The sequence below is a fragment of the Vanellus vanellus genome (assembly GCF_965231255.1).
Source record: "Vanellus vanellus genome assembly, chromosome: 26".
NCBI classification, from domain to species: domain Eukaryota; kingdom Metazoa; phylum Chordata; class Aves; order Charadriiformes; family Charadriidae; genus Vanellus; species Vanellus vanellus.
The window spans coordinates 5,029,273-5,047,477 of NC_138931.1; the positions used below are offsets into that span (position 1 = coordinate 5,029,273).

Below are 18,205 nucleotides of genomic sequence, written 5' to 3' on the forward strand. Positions count from 1 at the left end.
CTTTTGCTCTCGTGCTCGCACAAGGACGATGAGTGGGTGTCGCAGCAAGAGATGGTAAAACAGCATGGAAAAAAGCTGGCATATCACAAACCGGGTTGATGACGCTGGGTGGAATTAGCGCCGGAGCATCCCAGTGAGGGAAAGGGGATGGTGGCACCCTTGTGAGCGGCTGATGGAGCCAGGGAGCCGCTTAGGTGAGCGTGTTGGAGTAGAAGCTGAAGCTTTCTGAGACAGTTTTGGAGTCGCTGCGGGAGGAGCCATTGGAGGTCATGTCTACGGAGAGACGCTTGGCCTTGCTGCTCTCCTCCAGCTCCTCTTCAGCCGTGCCAACCGCCGAGGACACCGTGGTCTCTATCCGGCTGACCTTGTACATGCTGCTCTGCGTCTGCAGGTACCTGGCTGACTTCATCTCCAGGCCCTCATACTCGCCAGCGCTGACAAATGGGCACCACCGAAATGCATGTTTGAAGCCCACACGAAACCTGGGGGGGGACAGAAGAGATGCTGAAAGGCAGGGGTGAGGGGGTGGCAAAAGGACCTCGCTAGGAGTATGAAGACACAGCTAAGCACTGCTACACAACAACAACAATAAAAAAATACTACTTTTCACTAATGGAAGGAAAAAACACCGATAAATCCCAGTTGGGACTGTTTTGATACCCGCCCTCAAATCTCACAGGGGCTTAGGAAAGACTTATTTAGGTGAGTATTGTATCAAGCCTGCATCTGCTGGAAGCAGCCCCTGGAAGAGGATGGGACAGAACCATCCTGGAAAAACTCTCCATCCTTACTCTCCTCCATTGGACCCCTCTGCATCTCCCCCTTCTTCCCTCCCTGTTGCACCAAGATGCTGCCGAAAGTCACTCAAACCCCACCTGTCATTGAGGCAGCAGTAGATGATGGGGTTGTACATGGTGGAGCTCATGGCCAGCCACATGATAGCCAGGTAGACCTGCTGGATGAACTTCTGCAGGTACCACTCAGGGTTGAAATACTGCAGGGTGAAGTAGATGTGGTAGGGCAGCCAGCACAGCGCGAATGTGCATACCACGATGATCATCATCTTCACTACCTGTGAGGGGAAGAGAGGGCAGGGAGGCTGCATCAGACACCCCACAGGTGTGGTGTCACCCTCCAGGATGGGCCACCTCTTTTTGCCTTGGAGACCTTTCCAACTGGGAGCACGTGGTCAACATCTTGGTTGACATGCATGTTCATGGAGGACACACATCTGGAGGATACTCTCTGCTCCATTAGCAACAACCATGCAACAAGTCCCAAGCTATTTCCACACCCAATGATGATTTTTTGGCTGTGGTTATTTGGAATGGGGCATGAATGGTGACTCCTACCGTGCTCAAAGCTCCTTACCTTCCGCTTAGCTGAGACCTGCTCGTGGTAGCGGTCGGAGGAGTCGCCAGGTATCTCGCTTGCCCAGAGAGTGATGCCCACCACAGTGTAGGCACATCCTATCACCAGAAGTGGCAAGAAGTAGATCAGGATGGTCATGCAGAAGTGATACCTAGGGAAAAATGGTGGTCATTGAGTGTATCCTCTACCTTGTTATGCCAGGGGAGGTTTAGTATGGATATTAGGAAAAATTTCTTCACCAAAAGAAATTTAACGGGCACAAATTTGAGCATAGGAAGTTCCATCTTAACACAAGGAGGAATTTCTTTCCTTTGAGAGTGGCAGAGCACTGGCACAGGCTGCCCAGAGAGGTGGGGGAGTCTCCCACTCTGGAGCCATTCCAAACCCGCCTGGACGCCGTCCTGTGCCACTGCTGGAGGTGCCCCTGCTCTGGCGGGGGGTTGGACTGGGTGAGCTCCAGAGGGCCCTTCCAACCCTGACTATTCTGTGATTTTCTGTGATTCTATGAAAGGGCTGTAAAGCACTGGAACAGGCTGCCCAGGGCAGTGGTGGAGTTGCTACCCCTGGAGGTATCTGAAAGATGCATAGATGTGGTACTGAGGGACATGGTTTAGTGGTGGAGTTGGCAGTGTTAGGTTGATGGTTGGACTCGATGATCTTAAAAGTTTCTTCTAACCTAAATGATTCTATAATTCTATTCAGTCTTTTGCTTGCAAACTGAGCTTGAAGGCAAAGTGCTTCGCAGGGGCAAGGAAAATTTGGCACAATTCCTGCAGACATGTTGCCTGTAGAGCTGGGGCCAGGAAGAACTCCATGCTTCACCCCAAACTTTTCCAAGCCTCTGCTGCCAGCCTCTGGCATCCTAGCACCCTCCTGGGATGGGATGTAGAGGCCAGGGAAGAACCTGTGTTACCTGCATAAGGCAAGGATGTTTTAGCTGAAGTGGCTCTACACTCACTTCTACTCCATTTACTCCCCAAATTATCCTAGAGATGAATGCTTGCTCTTATCACACCTTTTATCTGGCAGTCCTGCAGGAGCAAATGTGGGGGTTTTTTGACATATAAAGGATGGGAATACTAAGCTGAAGAAATAATGGCTTTGCCTGCGGGGCAAACGCTGGGTCTTGGACACCTAAATCCTGGTCCGCCATCAATTTAGCTGGGCTCAGGTGGCATAAGGCATAACCCCAGTCCCCAAAAACACAGCCTAAACCCTTGTCATGGAGGTTTATTTAAACTTTTCCGTGAATTCAGCGGCCGGGTCGGTTCTCCAGGCTCGTGGAAAGAGCAGGATCTTTGTGTCTGTTTATAACGGGTATAAATAAACCCCAAATTGAATGAGAAGGTCTGGAATAAACTGTTAGCACAGGCTTGAGATTGTTTTGTCGTGCAGTTGGTTGGAGCCGTGGCAGGGACTGCACTGGGATTGCAGTGGGTTCAGTGAAGGATTTGTGTTAAATAGTAGCTGGTTTAAAAAGGAAAAAAATAGCGCTGTTTTTAATAAACAGGATGGGGACGGACGGTTTGACCTTGCAGGTTCCTTCCTACATTCAGAGCTTGCAAAAACCTCTATCCCCTGCAAAAAGACGAGCAATAGTGGTACAGAAATGCAGTTGGCTTCCACAGTGCCGACTTGCAAAGCATCACCCGTGCTGCCAGGGCCAGAGGTAATTTTTTTCCAACAGCTTTAGGGTCTCTGCATGGCATTTTCGGGGTGCGTGCACGGCTCAAATGCAAGGTGCTGAGTCTCTTCAAGGTGGCTCAGGGCCTGTAGCTACACTCTGCTCTTGCACTCACTCATCCTCCCGGGAGCTTTGATTGAATAATATCGCCAACGTGTAACGAATGGGTCAGGCTCGTGCCTCGTGTGAGTCCCGTAGGGAATGGGGTTGGCCCCGGACCCTCGCTGCCACGCCATCTCCTCCTTGTTTTGTACCTGCAATCTCATTTGGCCTTCTCTTCGCCCAGCGCTAATTGCATTTGAGCTGGATTTTGTAGGGCTGTTTTCTATTTTGCTAATTAAAGAGGCGTCTCTGTGGCTCTGCGATGAAGATTTTGTTGTGGTTCCGATGTAATGCAGGGTCTTAAACCAGCTGAAAACAGCTGAGAGCAATGCAGAAATACCCCAGAGGAGCTGTTAGGTAATGTACGCAAGATTGACCCTTATTTTCGGAGCTGCCTGGGCATGGTAGGGACAGGGATTTCCAAAGAGCTCTGGGACATTTTGTTTGGACCTGGGGCGCTGAAAACTGGTCAACATGTGAAACCATCCGTATGCTATTCTGTCTATGAGAATTGCAGGATCAGAGCACTTGGAGAAGCCTAGGGTTTGTAATGTAAAGGTCTTTGGTGTGAGGATTTAAGGTCTTGTATAGGATGGAGGAACCTTTAGGAGTTATGGGACAATGATGTTGGGGGGGGGGGGGGCTGCCATCTCCTTTTGCCTTGCAAAGATGGTCACCGTGGGTTGTTGTCTCCCAGAGAAGCCGAAGAGTGGAGTGGCTTTTCCCCTTCCCTTAACGAACTGAAATGGCAGTTAATGAAATTGGAATAGATCAGACATCTATTCCGAAACTAAAAGCGGGAGAGGTAATCGGTGGTTAGCGGCGGTGAGCAGCTGCTGAATCGAATCGAGCTGAATCGCCAGCTCCTGTTGCAGACGTGGCATCTCGCCTGCGCCGAGGTCTTTGTCTGCTTTCCCCCAATATGAGTAGCCTGACAGCGGGTGCATTTTCCCAGTGAAAAAAACCCTTGTGTGCCCATCCCTGTCTCTGATACACTCTGCGTGCTGGGGTTGCGCTTTCTGGGCTCCGTTTTCCAAGAGAAAGGACCCCCTGGTATTGGGAGAACTCCCCTATTTTTCAATATGAACTGAAAAAATAATATTATTTTTCATCATGGTGTTGCAAACAAGCCGGCTGCCGCCAGCGCCTTCCTTAAATAACTGCACCAAGGCCATGCGAGCAGGGGAGGGTGTTTGACAGCGGCGCCAGCACCTGTCCCTGCAAAGTTATTTTGGGGCGGTAAAATAACATCTTGGGCTCTGCACTGTGCGACTGACTTCACGCAGTTCAGAGAGACGCTGTTGAGCCGCAAGTTATTTTCAATCCCCACCAAATATTTGGGGGTTGGCTATTTAAAAGCTTCTGCTTAGCATCTGCTTTCCTGGCTGCCCTCATCTGTCTGCAGAGCCCCTGGCTTGCCGAAGAGCATGGGATGCTCAGGCTTTTAAGCGGCGCCCGGCTTCCAGCAACAAATCATTCATAGGTTAATGGTGGCATTTTTCTCTTGAATTAGCTGTTTGAAAAAGCGATGGCCCCAGCGTACAGCCGAACGGCAAATGATCTGTCGAAGCCAGGCCCTGAGCTCGCGCCGGTTGCTGCTTCACTCTGAGGGGGGAGCTCAGCCCCATCCCATCCACGTAGGCTGCCAAAGCCGGTGGCGTTTCTTCATGCTGGCTCTACTTATCACGGTGGCCTGGAATAAGTAAGGTTGGAAAACACCTCTGGAGATCAGCTGGGCCAGCCCCAGCTTAGTTCTTGCCATACCTGCCTTGCAATGCAAATAAATAAGAAGATAAGGATACTGTCCAGCTCTCTGCAACCTGCTGCTCGCTGCTGACTGGCAAACTCATCTCATTTGTCTTGTGGAAAGACCTTCGCCAGGCTCAGGTTGGCTTTAAACACTTCTCCATGCACGTGTGTGCCTTGCTTTGGCTCCAGCACAATTTCACAGCCCTAATTCATCACTCCACAAGACTGGAGATCACAAACGCCTCCTTCCCCCCCCCCCTCCTTCTTTCTTCCTTAACGCATGACATTTAACTCGCCGCATGACTTGTGGACTTCAAAGAACAAACCACGGAGGACTGCTGCGCTGGCAGACCAGTGGGGTTGCCCAGACCCTTTGGAAATGCCAGATTTAATTAGCTGGCACCTTAATGGGAAGGAAGGATATTCCTGCTGAGCCCTCCTAGCCCAGCATTCACCTCCCAGCCTCAGCTGATGCCACAGAGCCTCTTTTTGTAGCTTGGTTTTTAAGCAGGTGGGTGAATTTTGGAGCATTTGGACTTGGTAAATCCTAAATCAGCTTTTTTTTTTCTGTTATTGCCTGGCCAAGATACCCTCAGTAAAACCCTATTTACCTCTTACAGGAATAACTCTTCCCCCAGGAAGCCTTTAGAGATATGGATTGCAGGAAAGGTGCTGCAAAAACCAGAGACATACCTGTGTGTAGGAATAAGCCCCTGGGGGCAACGCAGACCCCATCCCCACAGCCAAAATATTGCATCTTAGCAGTTTTACATGAGTTGCCCTTGAGGATGAGCATCCAAGAAGGGCAGAGAGCAACATCTGGACCACAAGCAGCACTAAACTCACCTTGACTAACCGGAATGTGCCCCAAGATTATATGGATGGAGATTTTGCTACTGTCAACTACATAGCACTGGAGTAGGGGGAGGATTTCCCCATCCCAAGGAGCTTTGAGTCATTCCCATTCTTCCTTGTTTCCTTTATTTATACTTTTTTTTTTTTTTTTTCTGTATGGTGACTTGCCCCCACTGCTGGAGAAGTTCAACTCACGTTTTTCCATATGCGTTGGTGCTGTGCTCCGGCCACGCCACCAGACACACCAGCCGGCCCGGCAGCTCCTCCATCACCGAGTAGTAACCTTGGGGGAAAGCCAGCAGGAAAGCCAGCAGCCAGATGATGCCGATGACCACCTTGGTGGCGGTGGCCGAGAGCCGGGGTTGCAGCGGATGGATAATAGCCATATACCTGCAAGGTGGGAAAAGGAGAAATCAAGGCTGGAAAGCCCCGGTGTTGCAGCTTTTGGGGCTGTTTTAGGTCTCCCTTCCATAGAGGTCGTACTTTTGCCACCCCCTTAATGCATCTTGGCAGCCCCTCGCTCCGCACAATGCAAACAGCATCGAGTAATCCCTTTATGGAGGATCCCCCAGTCAATGCTCTAATTCTCCTGCAGCATCTTACCCTCGAGATCCGAATCCCGTGTGAGACAGTCATCGACTTTTAGCTGAAAAACAGCTTTGCTAACGCAACCGGCAACCGGCTGCTTCTGCGAAGACCAATTTGTACAAAGCCAGTCCCGATGCTGCCATCTGGCAGCCGCCTCTTTGGCAGCGCCCGGTAGTTTTGCACCCGCGCAAAATCATCTCTCTAACGTAGATCACATTGCCAAGTGTTACAGGAGGAAAACCAAAAAGAAAAGTGCCGGACCAGCGTGGGATGGGTGATCTGAGATGCCACCTACATCTGCCTGGCTCGTGCGCTCTTTCCCTCAAACATCAGTTGTCATTCATGAGGAAAGCTCTAGTGGCAACGAGGCAGATTGAATTTATCCATCTGCAAATCTGGTTTTGCAAAGCCAGCAGCAGCCAGCAGCACTGGAAGGATTAAGTGAGAATGTCGCAAATGTTTTATTTTATTCCCTCCCTGCTCCATGTCAAGCTCTGGGAAGAGGAGAAACATCGCATCGCTCTGCGTGTGTTACTGCCCGAGGCGTTTGCAACCTCCTCTAATTTTCCTTTCATCCCTTCTCCTTTCAGAGAACGAACAGTTTTTCCTTTTAATTTTTTTCCTAGATGGAAAATACTCCTTTGTATTGCATTTTTGGGTGGCCGCTTCCAGGGGCAAAGATGTAGGGATTAGTATATAGATACGCAGGAGGGACTGCTGTCAGCTCTTCCTCAGCCCCAGGGCACCAAACCTTATCGCGTTCGTGCAGCTGAAAATCCACCTAATCCACTTGATAATTATCCCTCGAAAATCTGTTTGGTACTTGAAATTGAAGCTGGTTAGAAAGAGCCGAGGCAATGGGTGTTAGTGATGCTCTGGCCCAGTGGCTCTGGCATCAAGGTCTCCTGGTTTCTGCATACACATTTCTTGTTTTCCCCTTGTTGGACTGCTATCATCTTCCCGGGACGCCACGAGGACTCATCTCCTTCCTCTTCCTCATCCTTCAAACGCCTGGTGTTGGCTGAGCCCCTCGTTAGTGGGTTTTCTGGGGTGGATGAGGTTTGGGTGGGCTTTATCACGGGGTTCGGAGGGGGTTATGCTGGGTTTTCCCTCCCAAGCAGCAAGAAGTCAATGCGCCTGAGTTTGCTGCTGGGGCTCAACCTGATGGTTCAAGCTCAAGCATGCAAATGGTGGAAAACGAGGGATTTCCACAAAAGTTGGGTTGTTTCTGCTGAAATACTTGCTTGGAGAAACATTTGAGGCTGAGACCTCCAGAAAGCAAAGCCAGAGCTTGATTGCAACCAGCCAGAAATGTTTTTACATCTCCGACCTTTTTTCTGCCAGTACATTTCGGAGGACTTTCCCCATTGCAACCTCATCTAGGTGTTCCTGCTCCGACAGGGGGATTGGACTAGATGATCTTTTGAGGTTCCTTCCAATCCCTAGCACACTGTGATACTGTGATTGGTTTAAAACACTGTAGAAACCCTCATGGTTAATAAACCATCCAAATAATTGCCATAATTATGAGCTAAACCCCAACCGCATCGCCTAGAGACCTTTCCAACCACCATCGACTTGTCTGCAACACTGTCTCGTGGTGGAAAAGAGATGGCAAAATTCATCGGACCGTGCTCGCGTTGCGAGGATGGGGTCAGGGAGGCAGGAGGGAGCAAACTAGCGGCGTTTTGGGGAAAACTGGCCCCAAATCCTATTTTTCGGCAGCAATTCCTAAACCATAGGTCCCAAGCGACCGCTGAAATATTCCCTTGGGGATGCTCTGGGTTCAGCCGCCCATCAGGATTAAAGATGGGAATAATAACAGTTCTCCCAGACAGGGGCTCTGACAGGGAAGAAAAAATATAATAAAAAGGGTCTGGGCTGCTTGGAGGAGCTGGTATTACGGACCATAAAAATGCTGGAGATAGATGGAAATGTACAAACATCCTGAAAATAATTAGACCATTATTTCATATTAAAATATCGTATAATTATATAGTAATTGTATCACTAAGGAGAAAATTGTCCTAACATTTTAATAACTGCTTCCTTTTTTTTTTTTTTTTTTCCTTTTTTTATCTTTTTTTTTTCCCCTTCTCCTTGACAAGAACATTTGATGCAAAATCACATGGGAGGGGAAGAAAATACGGTTTTGCGGCTGCCTTAGCTCTGACAACAGCCGCCGTCTTGCTTATATTGGGGTGGAGAAGCCTCAGTGCAGGGAGCAAAGTGGCTTCTTTTGCCTTCTTCCACCACTGGGTCTGTCGTGCTCAAATAACTCTCAGTTCCTTGTAGACTGGTCAGACTTTCCATTTATCTCTACCCAATAGGTTTGTGTGTATTCCTGTCATGGAATTTTTGGCGGATTTTTGGCCGCCACTGGATCTTTTCTTGCACCCAGAACACAACTCCCAAAAAACCAGTTGGCTTTCTCGCAATTCTGCTCAGTTTTGAGCCAACCCCTCCCCTGCGGTGCATTTCTATGGCGAGGGTTTTGGTTAACCTAAAATAAAACCTTCCTTCTGAGCAAGGAAACGCAAAGCAGAAAAGCAACCCTGGGCCGTGGGTACCTCCAGGTTGTCTTCTCCCTTCCGCGTAGGTTCGATCTCCCGTGCAAGGCTGCGGTAGGTGCTGCAGCCGAACCTCCATCCATCACTTCTTAGCAGGGAAGAAAATGATACATCAAACGTGACTTTGCCTTTCAGCAAAAAACAAAAGCTTGCCGATCTATTTATTTTTGTATTATTCCAAACAAGTTTGCATTCAAATGGAAAAGCAGAAAGTGGGCGCGGGATGCAGCTGCAATGCCCAGGGTGTCTGCAAGGTGCCAATGGGCGTTCGGCCCCATGCAGGGTTTTGCAGCGCTGGGCACAAAAGGCATCGATCAGAGCTTAAGTGCCGGGAAGTCGCGGCCCTCCTTGGCTCGGCCACGCAGGTCCTGGCCACCCCGGCGAGAAGCGGGCTCTCAAAAGCAAGGCTAATGAGTTTATTAGCTCATATTTCTCCTCGCAGAGTGCCTCTGTGGTCCCACTCTGCCCATCTCCCTAAGATGCTCTATCCTATTAGAGAGATTTATTTTTTTTCTCTCTGCCGTTCGAGAGGGCAGTTTTCCCATCCGTAAAAAAAAAAAATAATAATTGGGTGCTGCGGTTTGCCTAGGGATGTTTGTTTGTGGGAGTTGAGGAAGAGGAGCACATCCCTATGTGAGCATCCTGCCCTCGCTGCTGCAGCGGGTGACAAACCACCATGGGGTCTACAAGTCCTCATTTGTCACAGGGAATTGGCTCTTGGTTGAGGATTTAAGGGCAGATTTCCTGCGTTTGGGAAAGGTTTTGTTCCCCGTGCAGGGGGAGTACCGTGAATGATTTGCCTGCAGAAGATGTTGGGTTGGGAAGGCTTAAGGATACCCATTCCTCAAAATAAAATGATCTGCAGTTGCTCTCCTTTCGGATGGAGCACCGTGGTCAAGCGCAAACCATCGTTAAGTTTTTTGCAAGCTCAGGGTTGCTGTCCTGATTTGGGTGACACCGTACTGATTTATTTTCTAATACTTGGGAAAAACACACTTTTAGAAGACTAGTGTGTGAATTTGTGAAAATACCGATTTTCTAGCCAGCTATAGAACGCCGGTTTCAAGGTGTGAGTGGGTTTGGATGTCCCCAGGTGCGGGGATGAGGAGGAGTGAGACCTGGGCACTTGACCCAAGCTGGCCAGGAGGATTGTTTCATACCATGAACGTCTTGTTCAATAGAAAATTAGAAAATTTGCTGAAGAGTTCTCTCTCTCTCTCTCTCTCTCTCTCTCTCTCTCTCTCTCTCTCTCTCTTCTCTTTCTCTTTCCTGTGATGCCTGTGATCCTGAGAACTCCTTGCCCCGGTGCCGGAGCCCTGAGCCATTCTCTTCCTGCCAAAGCCACAGCACTCGGAGTGTCCCACAGTGGCTGTCACTGCTGGGAGCACACAGCTTCTATGGATAGAATATGCTGAGTATAATCCTTGTGTATTTTATATTGCTTTTGGGATCAATATTGGTTCTTTAGTATTACTAATGTTAATTATTTAGTCTTATCCTATTAAATCTATTTATATTTCACCCCTCGGGTTTTCTGTTTTTTTCCCCGATTCCCCTTCCCGGATGGGGAGGGGTCATGGGGTGAGAGAATAATTGTCTAAACAATAAATTGTTGTGGGTTTCTCAAACTGTAACAGTTGCCCAGCTCCTTGCAGGAAAGACCCGATGCCCTCACAGCTGCGTTTTCCCTCCACCTTTCCCACCTTAAATCCACCATATTTAATGGCCTTGGCACTAAAGCACACAACTTTACGCCAGATGCTATTTGATGACGTTGGTCATGCTGTTTGTTGTTGTTTAAATATTTTATTGCAATTTGGGGAGGGGTGTTACCATGACGATACAATAGCATTTGAGTCCAACGTTGTACCAGGGTAGCTCCGAGCGTATTGGTTATTAAATAGATATTGCATTCGAGGCAGTGTAGCCATCTATTAATTGCATCTGGAAATCTGGAGTCTGTCTGGATAACTAATGTTACACAATTGTTTCCACCCTCATGGAGATGAGATTAATACAATAGCAAAAAATTTATGAAGCGTCTTTCATCCCAGAGTTTCCTTATCTGCTTCATTAAGTAATAAGGATACGACAGATAAGAGATGAGCAACCCAGAGTTTGTGCTGTGTGTTTTATTGCACAATGATTTCCCATCCTTAGGCAAGAGGGGTTTAGTGCAGAGTCAGTCCTGGAAGACTTTGCAACCAACTCAGAGCAGATGCCCTGGACTGACATGGGTCAGATACCTCCAGCATGGCTCTGGGTCCTTCCTACCCAAGAAACAAAAACCTCCATAGTGAAAACCCCTGCTCTTTTGCTTTCTGTGAGGATTGCATCGCGACAGCCTGGATGCAAAAATCTCGTCCCTCGAGCGGGTTTGCATAACGAAGCTTGGCCTCGTCGCGCTGGCCCTGAATACCTCCTGTCTCTGGATGACAGTTGAGGAGGCTAAGCTGAGCCCTGCGTGCTTGAAACATGATGCTGGGGACAAAGGCACTGCAAGCAGCTGCTTCCTCCTATTTATTGCTTTGACATAAATCAGCGGCCATCCAAAAGGAGGGATGGACAGTGTGCTCCTGACCCGAGTGATGCTCAGTGCTCGGCAAAGTGTCTTCATCAAGCCAGGGGCTGCAGGTTTCTCACCAGCATTTCCCCGCAGCATCAATACGGCACAGCATCTTTCCTTTTTGAAAGCAGTTTGGTATTTTCTTTGAGCACATAGAATCACAGAACGGTTAGAGTTAGAAGCGATGTTGAAGACCATCCAGTTGCAACCCCCCTGCCCTGGGCAGGGTCACCTCCCCCCAGTCCAGGTTGCTCCCAGCCCCGTCCAACCCGGCCTTGAGCACCTCCAGGGATGGGGCAGCCACAGCTTCTCGGGGCACCCTGCCCCAGGGGCTCACCGCCCGCACAGCCAACAATTTCTTCCCAATATCTCATCTCAATCTCCCCTCTTTTGGTGCAAAACCCTCCCCCCTCGTCCCGTGGCTCCCCTCCCTGATCAAGAGTCCCTTCCGAGCTCTCCTGGAGCCCCTTTAGGCACTGGAAGAGGCTCTGAGGTCTCCCCAGAGCCTTCTCTTCTCTAGGCTGAACACCCCCAACTCTCCCAGCCTGTCCTCACCGCAGAGGTGCACCATCGAAAAGGAGGTGTTACCCACCACCAAAGAGCGACCTGAGTTACTCTGGCAGCTTTGCAAACTCCCCTGTGGTCCTGCACAGCACCTCTCATGTTGCAGACCCCATGGCTGCGCTCGGTTTTAAAAGCCAAATGCAGATGCAGCAGGATCAAACCCCAGTTGGTCACAGCAGGCTGTTAAGGAGGTGGAGAGCTCTCTCCTGCATTCATCGCGTTTGCCGACAGTGCTGGGGTGGGATGAGAGGGGAGGACCCAAAGCACTACCCAGCCCCGCTGAGAGACTCTGCAGATGCTCTTAATCGAGGTACCCGTATGACCTTATGAACTTATTAGTCTTGGTGCTGGTTTATAGCTGGAGAGTGAAGGGGGAGAACAAAAATCACACGAAACGCAGGGGCTGGTGACCCATGAGACCTGGCGCACTTAGTAGGTGGGCAGTTCCCACTGGGCCATCGAGGAATTAAGAATAAATGAAGGAATAAATTAAGCAAGCCATCAAATAAACCAAATATCTCACCAGAGGCCCTCAAACTCCTATGGTGGCTTGTGCCAGTGCCCAGTGAGCATCATGATCACCCCAAAAGCTTGTATAACACCTGAGCCTCCTGCATCTCCCTGCCACCAAACTGTCACTAATTCATCTTAGTTCTACATTTATTCTATATTTTCATCTTAGTTCTACATTTATTGCCATGGGAATTTCAAGCCCGCTCTTCTTTCCAAAGGAAAGGGAGGGAAAAAAGATGTAATTTATTTTTTGACAGGCTGAATTCATATCTACTGGGTATTGGGGGAGGGATTAATTCCAGTTAATACCCATCAGATCGGAGACCGCTGCTGGGAGCAGGGGCATAAACCAGCCTTGATGAGTGACCCTTTACTAAGGCGCTCATCCCTGTCCGCCTGCTTTCTAACCCCAGAAGGGAAATCAATGCTTCCAGCCAGCTCCATGCCAGGTATCCAGTAGCTTCATACGGGTTTTTGCTGCGTTCAGTGACGCTTGATTTTTCGGGAATGCAAAAAGCTGTTTGGGTTATTGCTAGCTGGGGCATAGGCAATGCCGCAGGGTGGCCGGCGCAGGGGCTGCGGGCTCCTTTTCGCTTCCACCTTGCTCTTCCATCTTCCAAATTACATCCCAGCAGAGCAAGATTACACAGCGCTGGGCGCGGATCAAAGTCCTGCTCTGCAAACCCCAGAAGTCCATTAATTCAAGAGAAAAAAAAAAGAAAAAACAACACAAACCACAAGTGGTGCTATATTAGGGTGTAAATGACTAATTAACCTGTCTGTGCGCTGATGTAATTTGTCCTCTCTGGAGGGTTTCTTTCTGCAGTAATCACCTCTCGGGGAAGGCATGGGGTCGCTGAGTTGGTGAATATGTTCCTGATATTCAGCTGGTTCCTCCAGCCTGGGAGTTCAAGCTTGCAAGCAGTAAATAATTTTCTGAGCCAGTTTTTCTGCTGCAAATAATATGGGGTTGGGGAGATATTAACACATCTCGGCTGCAGACTAGCAATTTTAGGAGCCGCGGCAGCAAATGAAGGTTTGCAGATTTGACATTTCTTCTTGCAGCTCCTGCTGGCAAATTGATGGATCTTAAGACACCTAATATAATTTGATAAGCCATTCGGAAATGAAAAAAAAAAAAAAAAAAGGGAATATAAAGAAGATCCCAGTTGGATTGCCCAGCCCAGCGTGCTGGTCCGGCAGCATTAATGCCGATGGAAGTCGGAGATGGGGAGGGGGTGTCTTTTAATGAGCAAAAGCAGCACGTTGGTCTAGGAGTTGAAGGAGGTTAGTCCCACCATGTTTCATTTTTATAGCTGCTTTAGAGCAGGGGACGCTTTGCAGAAAAAGGAAAATTGCTTTGTATTAAATAGCCCAAGTGCTGCACAGGCTGTTTTCACCTCAAGTTCATGGCAGGGCTCTCACCCTTCGCATCAGGATTTGGTCAGTCTGTGGTGGTTTTGGCTTCACTCACTTAAAGCTTTGAGATCAGAGGTGACTTTTTCCACCCCGATTCTGCAAATAATCGAGGATCTTCACCTTCAGCTGCCTTCCTGGTTGTCCATCATCACGGAAATTCATTCCTCTGTCCGAAGTTGGCTAACAGTGTGGGCGTAGGGGTGGTGCTCAGAAATGAATCCAAGTCCCAAGGAGAGAGAAAATGCCAACAGTTCATCTAACAATGGTCCACCCCATGCGCCATAGACATCGCAACTTAGTGATGTCCAGAGTTTGTTTTTTCCTCTAAGTGTGGCTGCAAATTAGCTTGGATTCACCATGGGCACTGCTGGGCTCTCACTTTTTGTGGAAGATTGGAAAAAAAACAGAATGTTCTGACTGTCTTTCAAGTGAGTTAATTCACAAGGAGAATTTAAAGCCGGAAAGGGACGTGTGAGGTGCTCTGGCACTGATACTCCCCAAACTGAAGGATGTGGCAAATTTTATAGTGCCAAAGCGAGCCGTTTGGCCCCTGCTTCTGCAAGATGCTGAGAAGCAGCATCATGGCTTTTCCTGGGCAGACTTCACCAGCTGCCAGCCTTGACTCCGGAATTTCCTGCTATTGTTGCAGCATTGAGAATAACACTCGCTATAGGATTAACTTTATTTTTTCACAGCTATTGTGCACAGGCTGAAATAGGTTCCGGTGAAAGAGTGAGTGGTCTAACTTCAAGCAAAAGCTTTGTTTTTTTGTTCTTGCGCAAACCCATGGCAGGTCCTGCAAAAAAGCCATTGGGAGAATCAAACCCACTTCTCCACTTGTTCTCCCAACGACTCTCTTACAACTCTGCCGAGTCTTTCCAAGGCGGTTTCGTATCCTCCGGCGAGGACGTTCTGGAAATTGCTCGCAGAAAGCACAAGCGGAGATGATTTAGAGGAGCAATCTGCAGGCTGATGCTCCTCTGAGCCTTCAGACTCCGTATCCAACCGCTCTGATAGATGGCTTAATACAGTTTGGGAACACGAGGCACATTCAATTCTGCCTTCCTGGTTTTTGATGAAAATCACAACTGCAGTCATGTTTGATTTCAGATATGTCCTGACTGTGAATATAACCCACTTTACTGATCCTACCTGCCTCTGCTGCTCCAAATTCAGGTACTTGCTTTCCTTGTTCCCACACAGCTTTTTGCTGCTTGCCGGGACAAATTCTTCCCTTTTGGGTTCCTGGAGCAAGTTCCTGCATTTTGTGCATTTTAAGTTACTATTGTCAGGTCTCAGAAACAGGAAAATTAGTAGTTTTCCAGCGCTTGGAGATGTTGGTGTGTGCTGCTTGCCTGGAGGGGCAGAGGACGGGCTTTGCTGCCTTCACCTTCCCGATTTCCCACCTCACAAGGAATTTGGGGCCAAAAAACGCAGCAGGTAGTTCCGTGCAGGAGGTGTTTTGCACACCGAGGCTGCGGTTTCTTTTGGGTCCTCCTTCGTGGGTGAGCCAAGCCTGCACGCACGGGTTTTGCAACCCAGCCACGGGAAAACCAAAGCTTTGATGAGGGTTTGCAGATGCAAGGAGAAAACTGGGAATGCTAATTCCCCCCAAAAAATTCAGCCCCAGGTTCCCAGACCTGCCTTTGCTCCCCATTTTACCCTGGCAGATTTGCTTTTCTGGTTATTCCAAGGTGTGGACCGAAGGCTAAAAACCAAACAATTAAAAAAAAAATCATCATCTCCCTAATTCATCCCAACCTGAATGGGGATTTGCCAGCTGATCCCCAACATCCTCAAAACGCAGATGCTCCTGAAGCAGAGCCAGCAACAGCATCGGGTAGGAAGAGCTACGCTGGTGATATCCCTCTTTTTATTCATTTTTGCCTTAATTCTCCTCACATCTCTGATATGAGAGCTTGACAATGTCCAATTTATTTTAGGGAGAGGGTCTTGTAACAACTCCAGAGCAAAACAAACCCCGAGCCTGTTTTTAATGACTGAGGGAGCATCATCCATCTCGAGCTCCGTTTCCCAAGCTGTCAGTGCGGGAGTTGTGGCAGCACTATAATTTCTCACAGGGAAATATCCGTGCCAGTTTGTGCAGCACTTAGACAGCAGCTCAAAATGTGCTGGCATGCAGCAATGCAAATCCCCCCCCCCCCAACCCTCCTCTTCGTGTGTATCCCCAGCCAAAATGTCTTTTACTCCCTGGGAAGAAGGACCAAAAAACCGAGGCGTTGCAGAGCCGAGCTGTCTTCGGGAAATATGTTGCGTTGGGAAAAATCTGTTGCGCTTGAAACGCCAGTACTCAAGAGGGAATTGCAAAGCTGTTTGAGAGCCTTGATTTATCCCGAGCGCTGGTGTGAAAATGCCGTCAAATAAAAGATTTCTTGGAGGGGGAAAGAAGAGAGGAGTGCTACACCCTGGTGTATGGCTATTTTGTGTCCCTCGAGCCCTGGCTCATCCCTCTGCGGTGACAAAGGCATCGTCCCCTGTGCCATGGCACCCCGCCGAGCGCTGGCTGAACTTTTGATTGTGGCAAAACGCAAGCGGGATCTCGCTCTGCCGGCAGTTCCCAGTCATCCAGCAGCGCCGGCAGAACCCAGGCGGTGGAAAAAACACAACCCCAAAACAACTAAGCTGCGCTGGCTGCAGCCGAAGGAGAGAAATCCCTGGCACCCACCTCTCCCCTTTGACTCCTGCTAATAAAATCACGGTGGGTTTGCCTGGGGGGGGACGCGCTGACACGCAAAGCGACAACGCGCTCGCCAAGTCAAGATGCCTTTCCTGAGCCTGAGCTTCCCTCCGAGGCTCCTTAGATGGTTCCCAACCCAGAGCAAGCGACACGAAACAGCTCCCGTGGCGCAGCGGAGGCACGTCTGACACAGGCATGTATTTTATGTCATGAGGTGATGCCATTTTGTGCTAAATATAAAGTTTGCTTTTAAATAAGGAGGTTGGGAAAGGAATGGACGGCTCTGCAGAGGAGCTGGGAAGGGAGAGGACGGCGATGCTACAAATGCACACCCAAGACTGACACACACGGAGGTTACAATGCCTTTTCTCGAGCTCCTTTTGCAGAGCTGACAAAGGATTCCCAAAGCCACCTGCAACCAGGGCAGGGAGGGGGATTATTTTTAGCTTTTACCAAAACGAGCTTTTTTTTAATTGCAAACCAGAGCTCAGATGGAGCTGAGTGCAGCACCCAGGTGGAGGCAGACCTGGGTACCGGGGAGGGTTTGGGGTTTGACGCTCAGAGCTCACCTGTCCAGGGCGATGGCCGTCATGGAATAGATGCTGGCGAAGACAGCGGCGATGGGGAAGAAGTTGTGAAACTTGCAGTAGAGCAGCCCGTAGTACCACTCGTTGTGGATGGCGTAGGTGAAGTTCACCACCGTGTTGAAGGCGGACATGGAGGCTTCGGCGAAAGCCAGGTTCACCAAGAAGTAGTTGGTGACGGTGCGCATCCTCTTGTGAGCCAGGATGATCCACATCACCACCACGTTCCCCACCACTGACACCACCACGATGAGGGCGTAGGCGACGGCCCACAGGGCCACCTGCCATGGGGGCTGCACGAACTGGTTCGCGAAGGACTCGTTCAGGGAGGTGTTGAGTAGCCACTGGCGCTCCAGTTCCGCTTCCAGCGGCAGAGCGTTATCCATTGCACCACGATGCAGCCAGACCAGGCACGCGGATGCTTTGGGGTGCTGGTTCCTCCTGGTTTAGGGTGAGGCAGGATCAGGGTACATGGATGCTTTGGGATGCAGGTCCCTCCTGCTTCAGTGTGATGCCATTTTGGGGTGCACAGCTGGTTCGGGGCTTAGGTCTCTCCTGGTCCAGGGTGCAGCCAGTTTGGGGTATAGGACCCTTCTGGTTCAGGGTGCAGTGGGTTTGGGGTGCACGACTGGTTCGGGGTGCAGGTCCCTCCCGTCTTGGGGTGCAGCTGGAGCAGGGTGCCTGGCCATGTCAAGGCACACCGCTGGTTCGGGGCACGGGTCCCTCCCAGTTCAGGCACAGCCAAACTGGGATGCACGGCTGGATTGGGGCGCGGGTCCCTCCGGGCTCGGCTGCAGCTGCACTGGGGCGCAGATTCCTCCTGATTCAGGGCACAGCTGGTTTGGGATGTGGGTCCCTCCCAGTTTGGGACTGGAGTGGGATGCAGGTCCCTCCTGGTTTGGGCGCAGCCGGTTCAGGATGCAGGTCCCTCCAGGTTCAGGA

The 18,205-nt window shown here is 49.8% G+C and overlaps 1 protein-coding gene across 1 annotated transcript; it reads right to left on the bottom strand.

Annotated features, from left to right (window-relative positions):
• Positions 1–190: 190 nt before the first annotated feature.
• Positions 191–17,649, bottom strand: TACR1 (tachykinin receptor 1; the record flags this gene model as incomplete). Its single annotated transcript, XM_082495799.1, has 5 exons — positions 191–482; positions 876–1,072; positions 1,372–1,522; positions 5,957–6,151; positions 17,249–17,649. The coding sequence occupies 5 exons, from the start codon at positions 17,647–17,649 to the stop codon at positions 191–193; spliced, it is 1,236 nt and encodes a 411-aa protein (XP_082351925.1).
• Between the last annotated feature and the right edge of the window lie 556 nt (positions 17,650–18,205).